The 27,108-nt window shown below is 39.5% G+C and overlaps 1 protein-coding gene and 1 pseudogene across 2 annotated transcripts in view; both read left to right on the top strand.

Annotated features, from left to right (window-relative positions):
- Window positions 1-968: 968 nt before the first annotated feature.
- The window catches only part of RNF157 (ring finger protein 157), a 77,700-nt gene continuing 51,560 nt past the window's right edge, over window positions 969-27,108 (top strand). For both annotated transcript variants that reach the window (XM_063080679.1, XM_063080680.1), the window contains exons 1-2: window positions 969-1,077; window positions 22,476-22,594. In XM_063080679.1, the coding sequence (XP_062936749.1) occupies window positions 990-1,077; window positions 22,476-22,594 (207 nt within the window). In that variant the 5' untranslated portion in view covers window positions 969-989. The remainder of the gene's footprint in view (window positions 1,078-22,475; window positions 22,595-27,108) is intronic.
- Window positions 10,524-10,956, top strand: LOC134364379 (small ribosomal subunit protein bS18m-like; annotated as a pseudogene).

Raw genomic sequence — 27,108 nt, 5'->3', positions numbered from 1 at the left:
TTTAGGGCTACATGAGCTGTCCGAAGGAGCCATAAACAGCATGTATAAAGACCGGAGCGCTTTGAAAAGACCTACGTGAGAGGGATGGCGACATCCCGGCCAGTCAGTCACCAGCATTAACTAGTTAGTCTTACCGACCCCTGGGAGATGGGCTTGGCACAGCACCTGGGTTTCGGGCTCTGTGGACACGAGAGACGTGAACACCTCCTGTGCCTCCCCGACCTGCTCCGACTCAGGGGGCCGTGGGGCGCCCCTCCTCTCGCCCCCTCTGCGGGTTTCTGACGGCTGACGTCTGCAGAAGTGAGGAGGTGGGGATGAGGAGGGCTTCCTTCAGCCGGGAAGCTGCCAGGGCGGGGGGCCACGCTTTCGGATGTCTGGGACAATGGCCAGCGGGAGGAGGCAGCTCTCTGCGTGGTAATCCGAGCCGGGATAAACAGGAGCTCAGGGGGTAGCGCCTCCTCCGCCAGGCGTAGCCCCCCGCAGCCCCGCGCCTCGCTGTGGGCGCGGTCCAGCGCCCGCCGGCCCCGCCCCCGGACAGGCCCCGCCCCCGCCGCGAGCCCCCGGGCCGCGTCCCCGCGCGTTGTCCGGCCGCGGCTCCCCGCGCGAGGCAGACGCCGCCGGCTCCTGCGGCCGGCGGCTGCCCATTGGCTGGCCGGGCGGGGGCGCTCCCGCCCCGCCTCGCCATTGGCTGGGGCCGCCGCGGTCCCCGCGCGCGAGCCTCCGCTGACATCACGAGGCCTGAGGCGGCCGCGGCGGCGCCCCCGGCCCAGCGCCGCAGACCCCTTCGGCAGAGGCGCCGCCGCGGTGCCCGGCGGAGGATGGTTCGCGGCGTGCCGGGGGCTCCCCGCCGCCAGAGCCGCAGCGCCGCAGCGGAGCCGGCCGCGTCGGGCAGCCGACCCCCGCAGCGCGCGCGGAGCGGGCGCCCGCGCTGAGGTGCGGAGGGCGGCGCGGGCGCCAGGGCCGGGCCGGGCGCCGCGGCCGCGGCGGCCATGGGGGCCCTGACGAGCCGGCAGCACGCGGGCGTGGAGGAGGTGGACATCCCGTCCAATTCCGTGTACCGCTACCCGCCCAAGTCCGGTGAGGGCCGGGCGGCGCCGCGGGCTGGGGGGACGCAGGAGGGAGAGAAGTGGGGGCTCCTGGTCGGGTTGCTGCCGAGAGGGGGTCCACGGGGACCTAGTGGCCGCGGTCGCCCCGATGCGATCTTGGAACGTGGGAGTTCTTCGAGGAGGCCGAGTTCTCCCGCCGCCCCAGGCCAATTAGCGGAGGGGCTGCTTTAGGGCCCTGGCGGGGTCACCGAGGTCACCGAGCCCGTCCACCGAGGACGTGAGCAGCCTCCGTTGTAATCTGCCCTGTTACAGGGACGTGCGTCCGGCGGGGACTGCGGCTCCTGGGAGCGGGGCTGCCAGCGTCGCAGGCGAGGTCGCAGAGCCCGCTCGCCTCGCAGGGGCTGAGGACTTAGAGGAGGCGGTCTTGGCACCCGTGACAGGCACCTGTGCCAGGTGCTGTCCCTGGGCTGCCGCATCCAGGCCCCTGAAAAGGTTAGAATTAGGTTTCTCATGGAAAAGCTTCCATTGCCTGCTGGAGGATGGAGGCCGAACATACGTTTACAGTGCTGGTGCTTTTCCAGAGGCAAAAGGAAGGGGGGAAAGTGTTTTATATTGGGAATATATTTGGGAATCTGAGTATCAGAGTCACTTGGATTGTCCCTTTGGCAGAGTAGCGGCAAGCCTGGTTTGTGGAATGGGGATAGCTCTGGGACAGGGCAGAGGTATTTAAGATGTGTAGAAGTATTATGTTTGTTTTCAGAATTATTCCTTCATTTAAAAAGATAAGTGTCTCCAGCCTTTGGGTTGTGGCGTCAACACTGGAGGTGGAGGAGGATTTTGACGGTAAAGGGGAGAGAATCACGAGAAAGTAATTCAGTTGATTGAGCACCAGCCAATTTGAATTGCTGGTGCATATGACCTAGCTATCCTCTCTTTATTTTTAATTGCCACTCTCAAGTCTTCTGGGGACTGATGGTGACTATCTTCTCTTTGGCTTGAGACCTGATGGGGATTTTGGTGATCTTGGAGTGAGGTGTTAGAATTGGAGCGGAGCCATTCTCTTTTTGGTAGAATAAAGACATGCTAATGAGATGAGCTGGTTTCTCAGCAGTGTGTCCAGTTCCTGCCAGGTGAAAGCAGGGGCCAGACAATGAACCTGGATCCCTGCAGAGTGTCTGCCAGAGCTGTGCTTCTCACTGCTTTTGTGCCAAAGAATGAATCCTTGCAAGGATGAATATGATTAAGAGCTATTTTAGAAAGGTCTAAGATAAAGTTGCAAATCATTAGTATTTTAATAAAGCTCTGGCCAATTATTAGTATATGAAATCAGCCCTAAAGAAGGCATGCGTTTTGTTTTTTAATAGACGAATATATGCAGTAGTATTTGTGGTTTTTTCCCCCTACATCACTTGGCTTTTATTGATCAGAATGTGGAGCATGTTTTGCTGAGCTTGGAGTTTTCAGTAGAGTTTGCTGCTTAAGGAAGGTATTCACCCCCTCCTTCATATACGGGAATTAACATAGGTAAATCTCCGAAAGGCTGTTCTTCAAAGGGTTTTAGTACAAGTATGAATCTTGAATGGTGATAATAAAAGGATAATGGATCAAACTAAAACTTTTCTTAACTAACACATTCTATACTTACAGTACTAAATAATCTCGTTCGCTCTACCAATCTTTAAAAAGTTTTACCTAATTGTAACTCATTTTTAAAAATTTTTTTGGTGACTGGCCAATACTGAGATTTGAACTCTTTGACTTTGGTATCATAACACTGCGCTCTAGCCAACTGAGCCAACCATCGGAAGCTATGTATGAGAAAAATCTTTACAGCAGGTGGACCAAGTTATTTGTTGAAGGTGAAACAGCAAAAATAGGTATCGGAACATCTACATCCCAATCAACAAACCATTGTGTACTTGAGCTTTCCTATATGCTCTAGACTAGAGGCATCTCCCACCCTTCATCTGATCTTAATAAATTAACCTGGCTTTTTACAGGATTACGGTATTTTAGACCTGAATGGAACCTTCAAGAGAATTTGGTCCAGACCCATTCATTTCATCGGTAAGAATGGAGACCCATAGAAATGAACTGGTATGATCAGCAAATTAGTGCTCTTCTTCTTATACCATCTGCCTCTAGGCCTTTCACAGGGAATTGGGTTTTGAACTTGTCCTTGATGATTTGTGCAATGGAGGACATTCTGTGTCAGAACTGAATCAAAACTCATAGGCCTGTCCCTGCTGAGGAATCAGACTGGGTTGATTTTGAGAAGTCTCCTTATCCTGAATACTGAGAGTGAAACAAAGCAAATAGCAGAGTCAGCTTTCTCCAGGCTACTGTTGGAACATACCTTGTAGGCTAGGTGCTAAGCTGTGACCACCCTTTGGCTCACTGGAAAGTCACTAAAACAGTACTGCCCGTGGAACAGTTGTTTCAGAAAGAAACACTGTCATCTGTCCCTGTAATGATGGTCACAGTGCCCAGCAGAAATTGCTTTTCTTTTCTTTTTTGTATTTTTTTTTTAAGATGACCGGTAAGGGGATCTTAACCCTTGACTTGGTGTTGTCAGCACCACACTCTCCCAAGTGAGCCACGGGCCGGCCCTCTTTTTTGTATTTTTAATGGAACCCCTAGTTTTGTATGTACATTGAGCTTGAAATATTTAAAAGTTATTGAGAACATCTGATTTCATTTTGGGACTTGAGTTTGTAGCTTTTTGTTTTTTTAATAGAGGTAAGTGGAAATTAAATAGCCTAAATTATTTAGAATTATTTATTTTTTGAATAAATAATCTAGTCACATGGTTTGAGGTTTAAAAGAATGAAAAGACATACCGTGAAAGTGTTGTTCTCACTGCTGTTGTGCATCTACCCAGTTCCCCTTCCTCCCTGTACACCTCCCATCCCTGTGTACCACTTTTGGTTTCTTTGGAATTCTGTTAATTTCCTGTGTAACTACAAGCAATACAAGCATAGCATGCCATTTATACTATTCTACACCTTGTTCTTTTCACTTTCAGGGATATTGGAGCTCTTTTTCTACTGTTAACATATTTGAGAGGTTTTGGGTTCTTTTTTGAACAACTGTATAATATTCCTCTGTATGCATGTACTATCATTTTTTCACAGTCTCCTATGGATGAAGATTTGTTTTTTTCCCAATATTTTACTATTGCAAATAATGTAGCAATGAATAATGTTACACAAATGTTCTTAGGTGATTTTTAGCTTTGTTAATAAATGCATGAATATTAATCATTTAAGTAACAGAAGATATGGCAGGAGTTAATTTCTGTATAGTATTTCTCCATTAGCATAGAAAGCAATTTATAGTACTATTCTTTTGCATTTGGTTGTGCCTTTGTAATTTTTGCATTAGAGGCCATACATGCCTTTAATCCTTGCCTAAGATCTTTGCTTTTTTATTATTTATTTATTTATTTATTATTATTTTTTTTTTTTTAAAGATAACCGGTAAGGGGATCTTAACCCTTGGCTTGGTGTTATCAGCACCACGCTCAGCCAGTGAGCGAACTGGCCATCCCTATATAGGATCCAAACCCGTGGCCTTGGTGTTATCAGCACCACACTCTCCCAAGTGAGCCATAGGCCGGCCCCAGATCTTTGCTTTTTTAAAAACCCATGATCATTTGTTTAACAGAGGTATGGCTTTGCTGAGGTGGTTGTTTTTATGCATACATGCCAATATTTAGACAGAAGTATCCATATTGATAAAAGTCATTAGGTCTGTTTTCTCCATCCAGGAAGAAATAGATATACAGCTGACCCTTGGACAATGTGGGGTTAGGGGCACTGACTTCCTGGTGCAGTCAAGAATCTGTGTATAACTTTTTGACTTCCCAAACACTTAACTATTAATAGCCTGCTTTTGACCAGAGGCTTTACCAATAACATAAACAGTTGATTAACACATATTTTATATATGTATTATGTACTATATTCTTATAAATCCACGTGTAAGTGGACCTGCACAGTTCAAACCTGTGTTGTTCGAGGGTCACCTATACTGTAAAGACAATTTAATTCATATAAATCAGTACATCATGACTCTACTTTGTTTTGCTATACATTTTTGAGCAAATTGGAAAATAGGAATAATTCTTTTTGCTGAAGTCTTAAGAAGTAAACCTCTTTTAAAAATTCAGAATGGTGGGCTGTCTGATTAGCTCAGTTGAGTAGAGCATGGTGCTGATAACACCAAGGTCCAGGGTTCAGATCCCCTTATTGGCCAGCTGCCATGAAAAAAAAAATTCAGAATGGTAATCAGAGTCCTGACCAGCTAATCTGGTTAAACCTCGGTTTTTGCCCTTCAAGCCTTCAGCTAATTGGATAAGACCCACCTACATTATCAAGGGTACTTTCCCAATTTTTGTTGTGTTGGAGTAGACATATCCTTGTCAAATGGGTCTGCCCTATGACAAGAGCAGTTTTTAAAAGCCTGAGTCATAAAGGGCCTGCTGGTTAGCTCAGTGGAGTAGAGCGAGGTGCTGATAACACCAAGATCAAGGGTTTGCATACTCATACCAGCCAGCTGCCAAAAAAATTAAAAATAAAAATAAAAACATGGGTAATAATTCTTTGCCTGTCAAATAATTATAAAAGTTTCTCTTAGCTTTTAGGAGCTTCAATATTAGTTTTGAAATCATGAACTTAGTTTTGGAAAAATGAAACCTTTTACAGAATAAAGAATTGTTGTCATAGTTTGATATTTTTAAATTATGGAGGTTTCTGAAATTCATAGAAAATACAGTTACTACCATAAAAAAAAAAAGCTAAATTAGCCCCCACAATCACCTGTGCCAGTTCCTCAAAATAAATTTTATACTGTATGTATATTTCCTATTGGTTCTGTTACTCTACAGAATCTTGACTGATACAGCCACCAAATAGCTTGTATTGTTAATACTCCCTCTATGATCCACATCATGAATTACAAAGTTGATTTTAGGGTTTCTATCCTGCTTCTTGTTATAGGCATCAAAATCACTGAGCGCATGGATCCAGAAGAGGCAAATCCGTAGAGACAGAAAGTAGATTAGTGACTGCCAGGGGCTAGGGAGGAGGGGAAATGACTGCTAATTGGTTTCTTTTAGGGGTAATGAAATATTCTAAAATTAGTGGTGAATGGTTGCACAACTCTGTAAATATACTGAAAACCATTGGATTGTACACTTTAAATAGTGTGATTGTACACTTTAAATAGTGTATATATTTAATATGAATTGTATGTAAATTATATCTCCATAAAGCTATTTAAAAAACGGATCGTAGACCTAAATGCAAAAGATAAAACTGTAAAACCCTTAGAAGAAATTATTTGATTTGGATTGGGCAGGAGTTCTTTGATATGATACCATAAGCACAATCCATAAAAGCAAAAAATGATAAATTGGATTTCTTCAAAATTAACATTTCTGCTTCAAAAGACATTGAGAAGATGAGAAGACAAGCCACCTTCTAAAAAAAAATTTGCAAATCATAGATAAAGGATTTGTGTCCAGAATATATCAAGAACTCTTAGAACTCAATATTAAAAAGACAACCCAATTAAAAAATGGACAAAGGAGCTGAATAGATATTTTACACAAGAAGGTACAGGAATGGCTAGTAAACACATAAAGATGCTTGACATCAGTAGTTATTAGGAAAATACATTTATACCACTTCACACCTACTAGGACAGCTAAAATAAGACAGACAGACCATATCAAGTTTTGAGGAGAATGCAGAGATTGAAATCCTTGTGAATTGCTGAGGGGAATGTAAAATGGTACAACCACTTTGGAGAAGAGTTTGGCAGTGTCTTAAAAAGTTAAACCAGGCTGGCTGGTTAGCTCAGTTGGTTAGAATGGTGTTATAACACCCAAGTCAAGGGTTCGTATGCCTGTACCAGCCAGCGCCAAAAAATAAATAAATGTAATTTACCTGGTGATCCAACAATTCTACTCCTACGAATCTGTGCAAAAGAAATAATATATATACACACAAAGACATGTACACAGATGTTCAAAGCTGCATTGCTCATAATGGGCAAAAGACTGGAAATAATCCAAATGTCCATCAGCCTGTGAATGGATAAACAAAATGTAGTATATCCATGCAATTAAATACTATTCAGCAATTTAAAGGAGTGAGCTACTGATACATACCCCACAACATGATTTAACTCTAAAAACTTTATGCTAAGTGAAAGAAGCCAGATGCAAGTCTATACATTGCATAAGTCTGTTTCTGTGAAATAGCTAGAGGAAGCAAGTTTATAGAGTTAGTAGAGCAGTGTTTGCCTAGGGCTGGGTATGGGAGTGAGAATTAATTGTAAACAGGCATGATAGAACATTTTGGGGTGATGGAAATGTCTTCAAATGGATTGTGAGGATGATTACCCAAATCATTGAATTGTACAATGGATGAATTTTATGCTATGTATATTATACCTCAGTAAAGCTGTTAAAAGTAACAGTATAGAGGGATTTAAGCCTTTTGAGTAAAATAAAGAGAAAAACTTGCTTACTAAGGGTGGGTTGGGAGCGAATAGCATTGAAGATAGATTTTTGGTTTTTTGTTTTGATTTTCAGTGGCTGGCCAGTACTGGGATCTAAACCCTTGACCTTGGTGTTATAACATGGCGCTCTAACCAACTGAGGTAACTGGCCAGTCGTTGAAAGTAGATTTTGAAGGTAGGCTGTAGAACTCTTAAATAGTACAATGCAGAGAATAGTATTAGTAATGGCCTAAAGGTTGGAAATATTCCTGTTGGATTTAGAAGATAATGAATAGAATTAATTGGTTGGGACAGAAATTGAGAGGATGGGTAGGAGCCACAATGGAGAGGAACCAAATGGTATTTTTATCTCTAAAAATAAACTAATTAAAAGATTTAGATTAGGTCTTTTAATCTAAAAAGACTATCTCTGCTTAAGAAAGAGGTATGAATGGTTGGGAGAAGTTGAAGTATAGGGTTTGGCTGGTTAGAGCGTGGTGCTGTTAATACCAAGGTCAAGGTTTCGGATCCCCTTTCCATCCATCCAGCCACCAAAAAAAAAGTGGAAGCATACAGATTTGGTAGGAAACTATTACGTGATAACCACTGTAATCAAATTTAGAAAGGGCGAGATTTTGACTAGGATGCTTTGCACAAAGCACATGTTTAGTGTTTTTGTGGCTTTGATGACTATGACGTTTTTAGCCTGAGTTAATAGAGAAATGAGGCACCATTTACAGAAATTGAGAATCTGGAGCAGGAACTGCTTTTAAAGTGAGTCCTGGTTGGCTGGTTAGCTCAGTTGGGTAGAGCACGGTGTTATAACACCAAGGTCAAGGGTTTGGATCTCCATCCTGGCCAGTCACCAAAAACAAAACAAACAGTATCCTAAATGTCATCTAGGGCTTTACTGTGCCTTCAGATCTCGGCAAATTAGACAAAAACCCAGCAATTACCTAAAATTGTAGAATGGAGAATTCTAATGCCCCGCCAAGATTTCTATGAATTCTCTAGGGTATAATATTATGACCATTTTGACTCATGGGCTCCAGCTTGCTGTCTTTGTCCTACAACAGATGTGACATCAGTCCATTCTTTTTTTTTTTCTACAAAAAATTCTATTTACATGATGTATTCAAAGTGTAGATTTTACTAAAGATTTGTGGGGGATAATGAGTTGGGTTTATATTACAGAAATGCAAACAACCCCAAAGGGATAATAAGCATTGTCACCCTAAAACTGTACTTAAGCTAGAGAGTTTTACTGGCTGTTAAGCTCACCAACCCCAGCCTTTTTCTGTCTGGATGTCTCCTTCTTACCTCTCCTTTTTCTGACTCTACTCTTCTCTCTCAGACAAAAAACAAATTACAAAGCATTTGGGGTTTCATCAAGGAACAACAAAAGCACCCATAACCATTTGTGGCTCTCCATTCTCAGCAGTTTGTTAAGGTATATATCCCCCCTAAAAGACAGTGCCTTCCCTAAGAGGAATTCTGGTGCCTGCTTTTAAACTAAAAATGCTCTTTATTCCACCTCTTTTCAGAAGAAAAAGTTATTCATTGAGTTTTGAAGCAAAGGTGGGATATCCACATGAAAAGATATGGCAGGTGGTTAAAGATTTGGACTGAAACTCCAGAGAGATCAGAGACAAAAGTTTGGGAGTCGCGTATGGGAAAGGAGAAGTCAACGTTTATTAGTTGCCCATTGGGCCTAGCCAGCTGCTATGCACATGTGATCTTATTTGATCTCGTCAACAATCCTTTGAAAGAAGTATTATCTCCATTATACAAATAAAGAAAGCAAAGCTCAAAAAGTTTAAATAATTTATCCTAGGTCACACAGCTGTTAGCATCAGGATAAAATCTAGCTCTGTTTTAAGTCAAAGCCTTTTCTTTGATTCTGTGAAGAGAGAGAAAGAGAATGTGAAAGGAGAGGAGAGGACTGAGCTCTTAAACACAAGTTCATGCTTAAGAGCGGGGTGAAAAATTGGAGCAAGTGAGAGGTGGAAGAGACCCAGAGCTGCCGGGTTTTGGAAGCTGAGGAAAAAAGAGAGCCCAGAAAAGAGTTGTGAATTCTGTCGAGCGTTAAAAAGGTCAAAAAGTGTGAGAAGACTGTTGGTTCGCTTGGTGTTGCAGAGAACAGTTACAGCAGAGTGGTACAAACTACTGGAAAGATCCAAGGAATCATTGGTGTGGGGCGGAAGCACACAGGGTTAGGGCGAATGGATGGATATTAAGCCACGGTAGATGGAACTCTTTTTGTATTTGTTTTTTAAATTGGGAAGACCAGGATATGTTTATTGAATGAGGTAAGAAGTCAGTGGAGGAAGAGAAATAGAAGTATTAATAAAGAAGGATGGTTACTGATGAGGTCTCGGGCAGTGGAGAACGAGAACTCAGGTGAAGGTCACCTTGGGATAGGGAAAGAGGGAATGAATGCCTCCTTGAGACTGGAGGAAAGCATGGATAGAAATATATGAAAGTTGCAGGGTGCTGAAACTCGTAATGGAGAAGGGTTTTGAGAGAGTGCCACAAAGTAGGAGGAGGAAGGGTAAAGGGATGGGGACTTGAGGATGTGGGAAGGGTTTGAGTCCAGAGATGTATGCCGTACTCGAAACTGTGGAGCCACAGTTGTTAGGACTATGTTGTCCTAGTTCAGAATAGAATAGAGTCCGTATCTAGGTATATATAGCATGATAAAAATAACATTTCAGATTAGTGGGGGAAATGGAACATTCAATAAATGGTTTTATTGGAATTTCTTATATGGAAAAAAAAAAGATTAAATCCTTATCCCACACAGTCCATATCCACACATTCCAGATGTAAAAACAATCAAATAGAAAAAAAGGAAGCAACATAAACTGGAAAGAGAAAAGAATGTTTGTTAGTAGGGAAACAGTCAATTAAATCTAGGTATTCCATGAGAATGCAGTGTAACGGTTAAGAGCATGCACAGAACGAGGAACCATGGCCGCTATGGTTGCTGTTTGCAGTGATTTAGGGAGGAAACAGTTGACATGCTTGGTAGTGGCTGCTGTCTGCCTCTAGGTTCCCGGGAGTCACACGGTGCCGGGGAGAAGAGGCTGTTCACGGTATAAACAGGTAACCAGTAATGAGGACCTGCCCGTTCCAATGGAAAATCCTTATAAGAAGCCTCTTAAGAAATGTATCTTGTATGGAAAATGCATAGATTATAAGAATGTACAGCTTTTGTCCCAGTTCATTTGTCCATTTACTTTATGCATCATTGGAAGGCACATAACAGGTCTTTGTGGGAAGAAACAGAAGGAAATCACAAAAGCAATTGAGAGTTCAAATAATGGGGTTTATGCCAGGTACTTACAGGTATCCAGCATATCTCAACGACCCTAAAGTTTGTAACATCAAATATCAGGAATAAATTTTATGAAGTTACTACCAATAAACTTATTTTTCAGTAAAAAAAACAAACAAAAAAACAACCCACACACAGGCTCTGAAATAAAAGTAGCTGGATTTGGGGACCTGATACTGCCCCTTACTATGTGTGACCTTGGACAAATTACTTAACTTCTCTGTGTGTTAGTTTTCTCTTCTGTAAATAAAAAGAAACTAGTAATACCTTCATACGGTTGTGAGGAAAAACCCATGTAGTACTTGTTAGTACAGTGTTGGTATGGGTTAAGCCCTTAGAAGTTATTATGATTATGATTATGATTAAAAACAATGACGTCCAGCCAAGAGTATAGACATGGAAATATGCCTACAGTACATTAGGTGAAAAAAAGCAACTTGCAGATCAATATGTGCAATATCCCATTCAATTTGAAAGACAAAGTAAAACAGAAAACCTGGATGTATTTGTGTATGTGTAGAAAAATCTGGAAGGCCACAACCTAATTGTGAGGCTTGTGGAGTAGGGTTGGATTATCACTTTAAAAATTACATACTTCTGGGCCAGCCTGTGGCTCACTTGGGAGAGTGTGGTGCTGATAACACCAAGGCCATGGGTTCGGATCCCTATATATGGATGGCTGGTTAGCTCACTTAGGAGAGTGTGGTGCTGACACCACCAGGTCAAGGGTTAAGATCCCCTTACCAGACATCTTAAAAAAAAAAAAAAAAAAAAATTACATACTTCGATGTATTAATTTTTTTTGCAAAGGGCTGATATTACATGTGTAATTTTTTTTTAAACAAAAACATGAATAACAAAGGCAGCACCATAGCATTGTAGCATTGAGGTGAACAGTTAGAGCTGTTTGAAAAAACTTTTATTTCCTTTTTATTTTAGTGACCTAAAACTTAAAAGTGTGGTATTGAAATGTCATGTAGATGAAGGTTTTTCAAATATATGAAAACCTAATAGGATTCCTATAGCCAATTTTCCTGTATTTTAATTTTATATAAAGTTATTTTTAAACACAGTTCCATTTTCTGCAACAATCACGTATATGACTCCATTAGTCCAAAAGTAAATAGTTCAAGATTAGTATTTCTTACTTAAAGGTGGGATATTTGTTTAATTTATTTTACTGTGACCTTATTAAGGAAAAATGTTAGAAGATTGATTACAGGTCTCACAATAAAAACTCCCTATTAGCATGAGATAGTGGCTAAAATCCAAAATTTGTTTGTTTATTTTATAAAATACAAAGTCTCCATGACATCAGAAAGTTTAATATCTTTGGTTTGGAATTGTGCCATGACAGTAAATAAATTATTGTTACTAAAGGTCTAAACACTTTTTTCCCCAAGCCTGTTTATAGACTATAGAGTCAGGCATATTTCAGTGATTTCTTAGATTGGGAAAGAAAAGTTATTTTAAAATTAGAGTTTTTGTTTGTTAACATTTAGGGTGCCTGTAAATATAGAGTTGTAAAACATGGAAAATGGGTTTAATTGACCTTTATTGTATGATGTTGTTACACAGTAGTTCATAGTGGTTCGGTAGCAAATGTCACATCTCCTCATTGAGGCAGACATAATTTAGGAAATCCACTGACCAGTATGTAATTTCACTGTGATGTTAGGAATATGCCCCAAACCTTAAATTCAAAATGATTATGTAAATTATTTAAGATAGTGAATTCTGAATGAGATTTATCTTTTTGTTCACATGATGAGGCACAAATGGTTGCATTTTTCTTTGTGGACAGTTGAAGTCAATTTGTTGATTTGGGGCTCTTGCTTCAAGAGTTGTCATTGATAGGATAGGGCTCCCTCAGTGTGATGCAAGTTTGCTTGGAGTGGCCCCGAGTTCTGCAGAGCCAGAAAGCGTTGATTGTGACTAATTGTGACTACTATAAAGTTGGATGTTAAAAAGCAGTGTCTGGAGCTACTCTGTCCAGTATGGTAACCACAGGCCACACATGGCCACAGAGCACTTGACGTGTGCCTAGTCCAAACTGAGCTGGACTAGAGACAGTGGAAAATATGTGCCAAATTTTGAAGACTCAGTACAAAAGAAGAATATAAATAACTCCTTAATATTTTTATGTTGATAGCATGTTGAAATGATAATATTTTGAACATTTGGTGTAAACAAAATATATTGCAATTTATTGTACCTGTTTTTACTTTTTAAAAATGAAGCTATTAAAAAATGTTAAAATACATTTGTGGCACACATGATATTTTTACTGGACAGCGCTGATCTGAAGGTACAGTAGGAGTGGCTAGTGTGGAGTCTGTAGCTTTATAAACATCGTACCACAGAGACATTCAGGTAAAAATATTGAAACTATCATGTGTCTAGTTTGAAAGCCTAGAACTGTAGATAAAGACACAAAGTCCAGTTGGTGACTATCTTGTTATTTAAGATAATGAAATGCTGAGTCTGATTACTTTTGGGAAAAAACAATGGGTGGCTTGATGATTTTTTTTTTTTTTTTTTTTTTCTTTTTTGGGTAGGAGATAGTGGGGTCTTGGGTTATCTGGATAAGCTCTCTGCATAAACTAACTTTACTGGATATCTGCGACTCTCAGTTTATTTCTGTTTTATAAGCCTCCTGTTAGAAAATGACATTTTGATTCCTAATTGTTATTGGTGGTAATGTAGTTGAATTGATCTTACCGTTACTTTTTTCTTCACACTTGGTTAGAAAAACTTGGTGCAGTTGCTTCTCTGGAATCAAATAAAATAACTTATTTCTAAATTTTAAGTTTTTTAAAGATTGCTTTTTTATAGAGAGGTGTTAACTTTTTGAAGAGGTATGCCAAATCCTTAAGGTATTTTAATGCTTTTTTAAAATGAAAGGAGCTTTAGTGTTTTTTCTTATTATAAAATAATAGATTAGATATCCATTATAAAAAAACTACAGCAATATAGAAAAACGCAAAAAGATGAAAGTAAAAATCATCATAAAATTCCTCCACATGGAGGAAACCACTGTTAACAAATCAGTGAATGTTCTCTCAGGAATCTGTCCTAATATAGACATAGTCTTTTTTTTTTCTTTAATTAATTTTTTTTTGGCAGCTGGCCAGTACGGGGATCCAAACCTGTGACCTTGGTGACATAAAGTTGCACTCTAACCAACTGAGCAACTGACCAGCCCAAACCCATAGTCTTTATAAGTGGGCATTACTAAACCTGCTCTTTTGTAACTTGTATCTTTTGCTCAGTAAAATGTCTTTGGCGTCTTTCCTTGCCAATAAAATGTAAAATTGTATCAGCATTTTTGATGGTTACATAGCATTCTATTGATAGATTTATTAAAGTACGTTCCCTGTTGGTGGATGTTTATACAAGGTATTTTAGATGAGATTCTAAAACAATTATGTGTGGTCAGTTCCACATGGCATCTTGGCTGAAAGTAGAGATGTGCTTCTATGTTTTGGTCTATGCATAGGACCTCTAGAAACTTTGAGGGACTCCAGAAATTGTCATAGAATTGCTTGTTTCATAGGTATTTAATTAATCTTTGTAATTCCTGTTGTTGATATTCAGAGTAAGTATCAAGTTTTGCCTTATATTGTTTTACTTCTTTCTGATGGTGCTTTGGAAATTTGTACAGTAATTGTGTATGTATTGAAAACACTGCGGGCCGAGCCCGTGGCGCACTCGGTAGAGTGCTGCGCTGGGAGCGCGGCGACGCTCCCGCCGCGGGTTCGGATCCTATATAAGAATGACCAGTGCACTCACTGGCTGAGTGCCGGTCACGAAAAAACGACAAAAAAAAAAAAGAAAGAAAACACTGCAAATTCTAAAATTTTTACTTAGGTCCAGAGGTCTTTTGCTTTTGTTTCTAAAAATATAAACTTTGGCAGTACAGTCCATGTGTTTTCCTGTTTCATTTTATTCCATATTTTATTCTGGACAGGGAGGCTGTACTTTGAACTTACTGGCTCTTCCACTAGACACGTAAAATAAAATATTTAAAATTGATGTGGAAAACAAAATGTTTTTGAAACTAAAGCGTCTGATTTACAATTTTTGTTTGCCTTTGTCAGAAAGAAAAATACCTGGGCTTTATCTGCTTGAGCATTTTATCATCAAATGTGTTGTCCCTCTTTTTTCTATTACAGTACAGGGAAAGGGAAAGTCAGGTATCACATCATAAAGGATCCCAAACAGTTGGCTTCTCTTCCACATATATATGAAAGAATAGACTTTAAATTTGTGTGTGTGTGTGTGTGTGTGTGTGTGTGTGTGTGTGTGTGTGTGTGTGTATAGAGAGAGAGAGAGAGGTGTTGGTTTCCACTTTTCCCCCTCACACACTATTCTTTGCCTCTGTCAGATGGTCAAACAGGTGTCTTGTTTATGGCAAGGGATTTGGACTTGACCAGACCTTGGGTTTGAACCTTGCCTCTTTCTGCCTCTGCTGTTTAACTATGGGACTTAGCGCAAGTCATTGAACTCTCCAGTCTCTAGTTTCCTCAACTGAAAAGTGGGCATAAGAAAACCTTTCTCACAGATGACATTTAAGAGGGATAATTTTGGTAAGGTTCTGTATCTTGCTTACAATATGTGTTTGAAAATTAAAGTTAAAATTCAAATGACAACATAATCTGACTTGTGCTAAATTTTTCCTCCCCATGTGAGTTGTTTTTAATTGAGGTGAAATTTACAAAAACATAAAATTAACCATTTAAAAGTGAACACCAACCCTGTACTGGCCAGCCACCAAAATAAATAAGTAAAAGTGAACAATTCAGTGGCATTTTGTACATTCACAACATTGTGTAACTGCCGCCTCTGTTAGTTTTAAAATTTTTCCATCACTTCAAAATAAAACCAGGTGCCCATATAGCAGTCACTCCCCACTCTGCTCTTCCCCAGCCCCTGGCAACACCAATCTGCTTTCTCTCTGTATAGATTTACCTATTCTGGATATTTCAAATACATGGAATCATACAATATGTGATCTTTTTTGTTTGGTGTCTTTCCTATGTTTTTGAGGTTCATCTATGTTTTAGCATGGATCAGTACTTTACTCTTTTTAATGGCTGATTAATATCCCATTGTATGGACATATCATATTTTGTTTAATCCATTCATCTGCTGATGGGCATTTGAATTGTTTCCACCTTTTGGTTATCATGAATAGCTTCTATGAACCCATATGATTTTTTTTTTTTTTTTTTTTTTTTTTTTGTCTTTTTGTGACCGGTAAGGGGATCACAACCCTTGGCGTGGTGTAGCCCGCACCACGCTCAACCAGTGAGCTCACCGGCCATCCCTATATAGGATCCGAACCCGCAGCGGGAGCGCTGCTGCGCTCCCAAGCGCTGCACTCTCCTGAGTGCGCCACGGGGCCGGCCCAACCCATACGATTTTAATGTCTATTATTTCCTTGTACTTTAGTTCTTCTAAAAGAACCCATGAAGGAGCATGGACAGCAGCTGGGACCAGGAAAGTCCTGGTCTTTGCTGACTGTATAATATAAAATATGTGGAAATTAGAGGGTTGATTAAAATAAAGCTGCATTTTGGATTGTCTGTTGCAATACTTTCTCCACTTTCGATGTATTTGTTGAGGAAACCTGGTCATTTGTCTTGTAGAGTTTTCCACAACCTGAATTTTGCTGAGTGCCTTCCTGAACTGTCATTAATCATGTTCTGTTCTATTTCCTGCAAATTGGATGTTGGATCCAGCAGCTTGATCAAATTCATTTTCTTCTTAAGGCTTAAAAATTCTATGTATGTGTGTTTGTATTTGGTAAGACTACTTTGTTGTGTTCTCCATCACTAGGCTTGTGTCTGGTTGTCTTTTTGGTGGTGGTGTATGATGTTGGTGATTGATGACTCATTAATTTATTAAGGGTTGTAAAACTGTGATATGCTGGAATGTTTTTGTAAAGAGAAACTTCCCTCATCTATTAATTGGTCACTAATTCAGGGGTACAGTTCATGTAAGAAAGGCAAGGTAAACGCTTGATGCTTTTCCTTTACTTACCAGTTTTCAAAATAATGAATTGGTTCACTAGTATCCTCCAGTGGTGACCTTTTTTCCTCTTAAATATCATTGTGGACTCAGGGACTTTGGCACATTTACCATATCTTAGTCCTTGCCATTATTATCCTGATGAAGCTCAGTACATTCTATCTTTGGTCAGTGGGAACCTCTTCACGTCAGCTCTTGAGTCCTTTTGACATGACCCATGTAGGCTTTGAGAGCTTCCTTGTTATCTGGTACAACAAGATTTTCCGGGTGCATCTTGTGCATTTCCTGCCGTGGACCTGGAATGCAGCCTCCAAAGAGCCTTGGTTCCTGTTGGTAGGAAATATCTGGGGGCCACAGTCTGGGTGTTAGAGATGGTCACTGCTACGTCGTTGGTCATTGTTTCTAGGCCTTTTCAGTGGACAGAGCTAGGAAACATTGTCTGTGAAGACAAAATACATCATGAGTTTTTATTGATACTTCAAATTCATGTTTTTTTCTTAATGTGGGCTTTAACTTTCTCCCATGTGAGAATTCCTGATTCTCAATGATACCAGATATGATAAAATTAAAATATCACATGATTGTTCATTTGCTTAATTTCACATTCTCAGAAGAATAGTACTACCACCAATAATATGATTACTATAAACAGTTTGAGAAAGATATATATTTTTTGCAGTTTTCTTCCCTGTAGGGTATATCCCATGAGAGATGTACAGTCAAATTATAGTGTTTTAAAGTTACTTGGAATAGTTTTTATTTGTGTGGTTATGCCAATAACTGGACATACATTTAGGTTCATTTGTTTCATTTTACTTTTGATTTTTAGGGATTGCTTTAAAATTTTTAAAATTTTATAATTATGAAAAATGTGTATATTGTTCTAGTGTTAATTATACAAAACAATGCATGGTCAAAGACATCTAGCTTTTATCCTAATACCTTCTTTTTTTCCATTTCTTTTCTTTAGATTTACTTTCCCATTCTCCAATACATTTTTCTCAGTTTGTTTATTTATTTATTTATTTATTTTTTTTTTTTGTCTTTTTCGTGACTGGCACTCAGCCAGTGAGTGCACCGGCCATTCCTATATAGGATCCGAACCCGCGGCGGCGGCGGCGCCCATCCCTGCACTCTCCCGAGTGCGCCACGGGCTCGGCCCTATCCTAATACCTTCTACCTTGTTCTCTCCCTCCTCCTATAACCATTTAAAATTTTTTGATTTATCCTTACATTGCTTGTTTTTAAAATACTAATGGGAATGTGTATATATTCATATTCACTTTTCCTTACATATCTGGTAGCATGCTACAAATTAAGCCAATTTACATCTATTCATATGATCAGTATGTTTGGCACAAATTTGGTCCTATTATTTTGTTTATATACGAATGTAAATGTATATACTCATGTATATATAAATTTATACAGTCTTTCACTATGTAGCCTGTTTAGTTTGCTCTTTTTTTTTAAGATGTATTTCTTGATATTTAGGAAGATTTGTATTTTTTTCTAATAGTTACCTTTATCTAATCTTTGTATACTTCTGTTAGGTTTTTTTTTTTGCTGTTGTTATTGTCTATTAGTTTCCTGCTATGAATAATATCAAAATAGCTAGTCACCTCTTCATTCACCTCTCCTCTCTGCCCCAGTGTTTGATTCAAAGGAATCTCCTTTGACTCCCACGTAAAATCTAAAATCTGTCAGCAAACTTACTCTACTTTTCTTCTGCTGTCCCATTCTCCTCCATTCTTTGAGAGTTGCACTCTATTTCTAATTGTAGGGCAAATTGCCATTACAGACTATACTTTTCTCCTTGGAACTACCACTCAGTTTCAGTTCTATCTGATGTTCGATTTAGTTCTCAATCATGGTCACCAGCCGTCCCTGTGTCAGCGGCATGGAGGGGATGCTGGTTGTCTGAAGCTTATTCTCTGGTAGACTCCTCAGCTGAGCTCAGGGGCTTGTCTTTCTTTGAATGTCTTTAAAGTGTTACTTCTTGTCTTTTGGCATAAACTGTTGCTACTGAAAAGTCTGATGGCGCTGATTTTCTTCCTCTATATTCTTTGACTTTTGACCTGAATGCCTTTTTTTCTTTAAATCTCAGTAGTTTTAGTGAGCTTGTCATAGTGTTGGGCATTCTGGGCCATATCTTATGTGGTGGTGTTTTTTCTTGATATTTATTTATTATTGTGGTAAAAAATACATAACAATATATTTAACTATCTTAACCATTTTTAGGTGTACAGTTCAGTAAAGTATATTCACACTGTTGTGCAATACATCCTCTAGGATTCTTTCATCTTGCAAAACTAAAAATCTGTACCTATTAAACTCTTATTCTCCTGCCCTCCTCCCCACTCATACCTTTTGGTTTAAATGCAGTTTTGGAGATCTGTATTTGATGTGGCTTCTTAAAGCCCCTGCAAAAAATTCTGAATATGAGTTTTGATTAAGAAATTGTAGCTCACTAATAATGAAAAACTTGTTGTTTAACTACTAACGATATCTGTTTATTCCTACTAGCAAATAGGCAAATATGTATTTTAGGAGAGTGCCTTTTTCCCTACCATTTCTGATTTTGGAGCACAGTTTATGCTGTTAAGAAGTAAAAATATGCACAAGTTGTCCAAAAGGCATTTTTGGGGAGGACTGATGATGTGCTTGGTGTTAGTGCTGCTGATGTGGTGGCTATACGTTACTGTTCACTTATTTGTCCCTTCAGAAAGACTGAGCAAATAGAAAGTTTTATTCAGCCTGTGAATGGTTGGTTTGCTCTTTCTCGCTAATCTAAGTGAGGGTATGTTGTTAGGGGTTCATTTCAAAGAAAGCAAAAAGCAAACTTGGGGCTGTCTTAAATTTGTTTTTCCTTTTAGCTGATGAAAGTTTGGGGAGCTTATTCTATTTTAATTCATATAGTCTTACACATTTTAAGTATCTCCTACTTAATAGCCAAAAGTTTAGAAATGAATATTGTCAAAGAATTATTGAGTGGTTGAACAGGGGTTCAAACTAATTTTAATTGAAAGATTATTTTTGCCACCTATGTAATCATAGGAAATCAGTCCCAGATATAAGTATACAACTATCTTTAATACTTTATTCAATGTATTTTTTTATGAAAAGTTGCTTACATCGAATTTTTATAAATGAAGTTGTATTTGTATTTTAAGTGCACCAAGGGAGATGAGCTTTTTTTTTTTTTTTTTTTTTTTTTTTGTCTTTTTCGTGACAGGTACTCAGCCAGTGAGTGCACCGGCCATTCCCATATAGGATCCGAACTGTCGCCACGCGCTCACTCTCCCGAGTGCTCCACGGGCTCGGCCCAGGGAGATGAGCTTTTTAAAAGAACTTTACATGCATTGTTTTGCTGAAATGAAAAATCTTTTTAAGTCTGTGAAGTATTGACCCTAATTTTAGATTTTTGTATATCAGATCAGTGCTCTTGATTTTTAATGGAAGACAAAACTATAGTAGTAGCTCTACACATCTTCCTTGATAATTTCTTTTCTTGTAATATCATGGCTAAAAAGGGCATTTCCAATAGAACCCTGTTACTTGCTTTACCCTTTAGCCCCCAAGTCCTTAGTGCTCTCCTGTTGCTGGAGTCAATCACTGTCATCTGTAAGCTAGTCATCTGGGGATTTCACTGCCCCATATACCTCACTTGAGTGCCCTCAGGTGCTGGAAACTCAGTGTTCCCACACTGAACTCAACCTGGATGGCTCCAGACACCAAACTTACTTCTCTTCATTCTTTATTCATTGTTTTGGCAAGACATCCATCAATGTAGCATCTTTAACTTTTCTAATTTCACCTAATGGATAATAAATACATAATCCCTAATGTGTAGAAAATATGTTTTACTAAGGTTCAACAATAATGACTTCAGTTATTTGAGATGGCTGCTTCTACTTAAGGCAACTAGGCACCTCCCCTCTGTATAAATTATGCATTTGGAAAATAGGGCTAGCAAGTCCTAGACATAAATAATTGATAATTAAGCTTTCTTAAATGATGAATTGCACTATTGTACTACAGCAAATGGCTGCTGTTTGTGTTTTGAAGTTCTGATGGGTAACTTTCAAGAATTCTTCAGTGGTTGCTCTGATTTTGGATGCTGTTACTCTCAAATAATGTTTTCCTGCTTGTTGTTTAATTCAAGAATTGCCTCACTTTGTGGTGAGTGATTTTATCCACACTGATTTGTTTAATAGCTGTTTCTAGACTAAAGCTCCATGTGTAGAAAATTAAAAAATGAATGTTTGGTGCAATTTTTCTATTAGAATTTTCTTCTCTTTCTTCCTTCCCCGTGGCTTCTCCACTGGCTGAAAGGGATAAAGCTCTTTTTTTTTTTTTTAGTTTGCTGTAAATCTTCAACAAAAATTGCAACTTAAGTCAGTTTATATATATATATCCTAGCTGTATAGCACATAAACCTTTTGCCATTTTGTAAGTTCTTTGTATTAATTTGAGGATTGGGGTATATGAGAGCATTGATAAAGGTATATTATGGTATAAGTCCTTCACTTTGGACAGCTCACTTTCATGGGAGAATTAGATGATAGAAATCTGAGGTAAGAGGCATTCGTTTAAACATCAAAGCTAAAATGTATTCCCGTATGGAATGTTCGGTGTTACCTAAGCTTCCCTTGGTGACTTATCAGTACCATTATATCCTGGCCCAGTTTCTCAGTTATCTGGATGAGGCTGATGGGCATTCTGACCCCTGACTGCTGATTTCATCTGGTTGTTGTACTGTATTGAAAATATCCCTGCTTCCTGGCTGGTTAAGATGGGGCAAAGAGGGCCTGCCATGACTAATGTCCCTGCAGCCCTGACCATTAGCAGTGTTAATGCATGTAAGCCTGAGGGGGTATGTGTGTATCCTTTCATAGCTCTAAAATATCTCCTTATTAAACTCCATAGTCTGTGTGGTAATTGGTCTAATTGGTAGGTAAAGCCAGGGACAGCTATATTATTTAAATTCATATTTCCTTACAATCATGTTGTACAGTAAATTAAAGTGTAAAGAACCTTCATCATAGAGGATTATGGAAGTGTAGAAGCAGTAGTATGTCTGTACTGAGACTTTGTTTGTAGATATGAGCTTCCTTATGAAAATCTAGGCAAAGAAACATATGCTTGTGTATACATGCTGATACCTGTAGTTAAGATTCCTGAATACATAGAACTTCAAATTTAAGGAAAAATATCAGAAACAAAATATATATATATGTTCATTAATGTGCATTGTGGGACCTTCTGGGTTTTTGGCTGATGGTATTTTAGACAGATCACAATAAGGATTTAATTAAGAATGTTAAAAGGAAAACAATGATCTATTTTGTGTTTGCTATGTTGGGTTCTCTCTGCTATGATTTTGCTTATTTCGTGCCATTGTCTGAAATCAGGAAAAGAAAACATTCCTGGGGTTAGAAATTGCTCTAATTATTTGTATGAAGGGTTAACATTTTTTAAAATCAACTTTTTTACTTGGTTCAGATTGACTGCTTTCTGCTTGTCTGATTTTTTTGTTTTTCCCTCTTTAGGAAGCTATTTTGCCAGCCACTTCATTATGGGAGGAGAGAAGTTTGACTCAACCCATCCTGAAGGTTACCTGTTTGGAGAAAACAGCGATCTGAACTTTCTGGGGAACAGGCCAGTTATGGTATGGCTGTAATCGTTTTACTTCCATGTGGGGCTTAAGTGGCCAATTCAAACAGTCATAAAAAATAAGTTTGTGGGGCCGGCCCGTGGCTCACTCGGGAGAGTGCGGTGCTAATAACACCAGGGCCCCGGGTTCGGATCCCATATACGGATGGCCGGTTCGCTCACTGGGTGAGCGTGGTGCTGACCACACCAAGTCAAGGGTTAAGATCCCCTTACCGGTCATCTTTTAAAAAATAATAATAATAATAATAAGTTTGCAATGCCTGGTTCAGCAGAATTTGTAGTTTGGTATGAGTCGAGAGGAGCCTTAGGAACCAGACCACAGCCTTTTTGGTCATGCTGGGTCTCTTGGCACTAGAGGAGACCCGTTGAAAGGCTACTGGATGGAGTCTGTGGCAGGGTGAGGATGAGTCTCACAAAATTAAGCTTCTGAGGATTCAGATCTCTGCCTGAATGCCACCTCTTCAGACAGCCCGGTCCAACCCTGCCAGCTTGCCTTCACCTTGCTTTTATTTTTTTCTTCTTCATAGCACTTAACACCAAAGTCTTATTTGTTTGTCTTGTTCTCTGTTTTTTACCTGCCTTCCTCTTTAGAATGTATTGTTGCTGTTGTTTCCCAGACATAGAAGAAAGCCTAGCACATAATGATAGGCCTTTATTTATTTTTTATTTTTTTATTTTTTTTGTCTTTTTCGTGACCGGTGCTCAGCCAGTGAGTGCACCGGCCATTCCTATATAGGATCCGAACCCGCGGCGGGAGCGTCGCTGCGCTCCCAGCGCTGCACTCTCCAGAGTGCGCCACGGGCTCGGCCCATGATAGGCCTTTAATAAATATTTGCTGAATGAATAACTGGAAAAGTTTCCCTGGATGTCTGAGTTAACATTAGAGTACGTCCCTCTCAGTTGTTTGCTGAGCTCATTCCATATAGTTGGTTTTGGGTTTTTTTGTTTGTTTTTGTTTTTTAAAGATGACCGGTAAAGGTATCTTAACCCTTGAATTGGTGTTGTCAGCACCACGCTCACCCAGTGAGCTAACCGGCCATCCCTATATAGAGATCTGAACCTGTGGCCTTGGTGTTATCAGCACCACACTCTCCTGAGTGAGCCATGGGCCTGGCCCCTCATTCCATAAAGTTTTAAGTACCTTCTCTGCGCCCAGCTTAGGCTTTGCAGTAATAGGTGCCTGGTGGCTATTGAGTGGCTACTGCATGCTGAGGATGACTTTTCAGACGTTGTTCCCACTCCTTATGAAGACCCACCTGACAGAAGACTTATTATTTTTTCCATTTTATGAGTGAGAGAACTGAGGTTCTGAGAGATGAATAATGATGGTAGGTAGAAGTTATGAAGTTATACACTGTTTTAAGCATTTTATACAAACGTTTCTCAAAATCACATAACTGGGTTTGTCTGGCCACAGATCGATAATCTTTCCACTGCTTCTCACTGCCTCCGGTATGCTGCCTTTCTCAAGAAACTCCCATTATGGGGGGCAGACAAAACATATAAGCAGGAAATGTTTAAATAACAGTGAAGATGTGAAGTGATTGAATTCTGTAGGAATTCAGTTGAGTGGGAGAAGAGAATGGCAAGGGCAGATTGCTTTGGTGCTGTGTTGAGAAGAGGTGGAGGGAGTAGAGAGGGACTTTGAGGAGGTGGGTGAGGAGGGGGCTTCCCAGGAGATAGGCCTAAAAGCATTCATGTTGTTGAATGAGCAAATGTTTATGAGCAACACCCGTGTGCCAGGTGCTGTGATAGGCGCTGGGGATGATACAGAGCTGAAATTAGTATGGTTTGCTCTCCTCAGGAACAAGCAAGGAAACCAGTCTGGCCTGATGATGGCCAAATAAGATTGGAAAGGTAGGTGGGGTCTCCGTTACCTTGAGAGGTTTTTGACTATCTCCTATAGGCTACCAGGAATATTTAAGATTTTTAGGCAGGTGAGGGACCTGGAGAAATTGTTTTGTTTTGTTTTTTAAGGAAGATTGATCTGATGACAGTCTTCCATCTTGCCTTTTAGTTAATAGCTTTTTTTGGTTTTTTCTTCCTTTCTATCTGGAGTGATCCCTCTTCTAATTTTTAGTGCAGTGTATTTTTTTCAAAATACCAAGTCCCTTCTGCTTCAGATTAAGTTATGCCAAGTAGTACTTGTCAAATGTCTGCTCTTTAATTTTGCTACTACTGCTTTAGCAATTCAAGTAGATAGATGTTTCTTTTTTTCTGATAGAGTTAGATAAGAATTTTTCCTCACTCACCAGTAATCAGCTCATGCTTAGAAAATAGCTGATTCTGCTTACACAGACTTAACATTTGTATCAGTTTCATTTTTTATTTTTTCTTTCCTCTGATGTCAGAATAGTTTACGTATATATATATATTTTTTAATTTTGTCTTTTTAGGCCATGAAGATGATTTTTAAATAAGTACATGTTTCTTTAGGTTCATGTTGGGGTTTATACTGGGTGGAAAACTTTTCCAAAGTGTAGTTGCCTCGTTTATACCTTTGTGTAGGCCTGTGAATGACTGAGCTCTTCCTAAACTACTAGCAGCCTTGACCTTAAGTTTGAGGCTTTTTCCCAAAGGAGCATTGACATGGCAGTTGTTTTGGTTGTTTTTTTATGTAGTAATCATTAAGTATGCTTAATTTGTAAAGAACAAATGTTTTTAAAAGATATAATTTCATGTTAGGAAAGCAAATCAGAGTAACTTCAAATAGCTGCATAGAAATATAGCATACAGAATAAAGGTAGCATGTTTCCCTTTTCTTTCACCACATGTTATTTAATAATAATAATGGCTGACGTTTATTGAACACCTACTATTTGCCAGGCCTGGTTGTTCTAAGTGCTTCATGTGTGTTATCTCATTTTGTCCTTTCATCCTATTGAGCAAGGTCCTCATTGGACAGGTGAAGAACATGAGGCACAAGGAGTTTAAATAAAGATTACAAAGCCTGTAAGGGATCAACTCAGGATTTGAACCCAGCAGTCTGTTCCAGAGCCTGAGCGCCTCTGCCATTTCTGCTCATAAGGTCAGCTGTGCTCAGGATCTCTGTCCACATCCTGTCTATGAGTCCATTTGTGTAAATCATCAAGCGCAATATATGAGCTACGGATAGCATCTAAAAGTAGAATGAGTAGCAGTGATATGTTCTCTTGGAATATCTCTTCAGAGAGTTTGTATTTGGTGTGTAATTCCATCTGCTGAGCTGACCTCTGGGTTTTGCCATTACCACACATCACACTTGTTTAGGGGAAGGCCCAGAGATTGAAGATTGACATGTAGCTTTAGTTTTGAAGACCTGACTTCCACTCTCTAGTAACAGATCTCTAGTATCAGCAAATGAGTGTTAGGTTACAGAGGAGAGAGGACAGCTTTTTAAAACCACCTAGGAGGACGAGGCAATAGTGGCTCCTCTTTCCAGAGAGAATGAATAAGGGCAGTGAAATATGTTGAAATAAATTGTTATATTAAAATATATAAATGCCATAGACTTCCTGGCATCTGGGATTTGTGGTATTTCCTATCATTTCTGAATGAGCAGACTAAAAAGGCTATCATTGGAATGAGCTATCACTTAGCCTGTAGTTTTTACTGAAGCACTACAGATCCACCACTTAGGATAATCCGTGAAAGCCAAATTTATTATCAAGTCTTAAGGATCAATTTTAAGGAAAGTAGAGTGTATGTATATACAGAAAGATGGTTGAAGAGAGTTGGAATCAAGATTTCAAGTTTTATTTATATCTTACTCTTTATAACCTTGGCCAGTCTGGCACTTCGGCTCTCAAATTACCCGCTTGTAAAGTGGGGACAGTTCTGACTTTAGAGGAATGCTTGAAAAATACATTGGAATTGCCAGATGAAAAGCAGCATGGGGCAATGTTAGCTATACTTGCTAACATTTCAAGTTGGTTATTTCTGCAGCTACTGATAGTTCTGAGTGAAGAGAATATACACTAGTTTTTAAGTACTGCCGTTAAGTAGCGAACAGGGCTTCTAAAGGTCTTTCTGCCCTGGTCCCTATATAGAGGAGCTAAGGTGTCTGTGAATCACGGTTATAAAATGTTTAATAAAGACCATCCCTGCCCTTTCTAGGTGGGGAAGAGCTGGTGCTGCTTTGTTTGCTCTTTTATTGAGTTAGATCTTATTTTGTTGAGATAAATTACTGCTAAAGCTCTAAGTTATTTAGAGGCTTAGTGAATTTAGGATTGTCAGAGTATCGCGTGCTGCCTTGACTCTACCTGCCTTTTGGTTTTTGTTTTGTTTCGTTTTGGTGACTGGCTGATATGGCGATCCCCAACCTTGACCTTGGTGTTATAATATCTAACTGATATTTGTAGCCAGGAGTTCAAACCCTTCCTCTCATCTTAGAGGGAAAGCAGTTGAGCTTTAGTCTAGCTTCTTTTTTTTTTTTAAAGATGACTGGTAAGGGGATCTTAACCCTTGACTTGGTGTTGTCAGCACCATACTCACCCAGTGAGCTAACTGGCCATCCCTATATGGGAACCG

Source organism: Cynocephalus volans, chromosome 16 (assembly GCF_027409185.1).
Source record: "Cynocephalus volans isolate mCynVol1 chromosome 16, mCynVol1.pri, whole genome shotgun sequence".
In the NCBI taxonomy this organism is placed as follows: domain Eukaryota; kingdom Metazoa; phylum Chordata; class Mammalia; order Dermoptera; family Cynocephalidae; genus Cynocephalus; species Cynocephalus volans.
The sequence above is the reverse complement of the archived record's forward strand: the minus strand, read 5'-3'. Positions and strand labels throughout refer to the sequence as shown.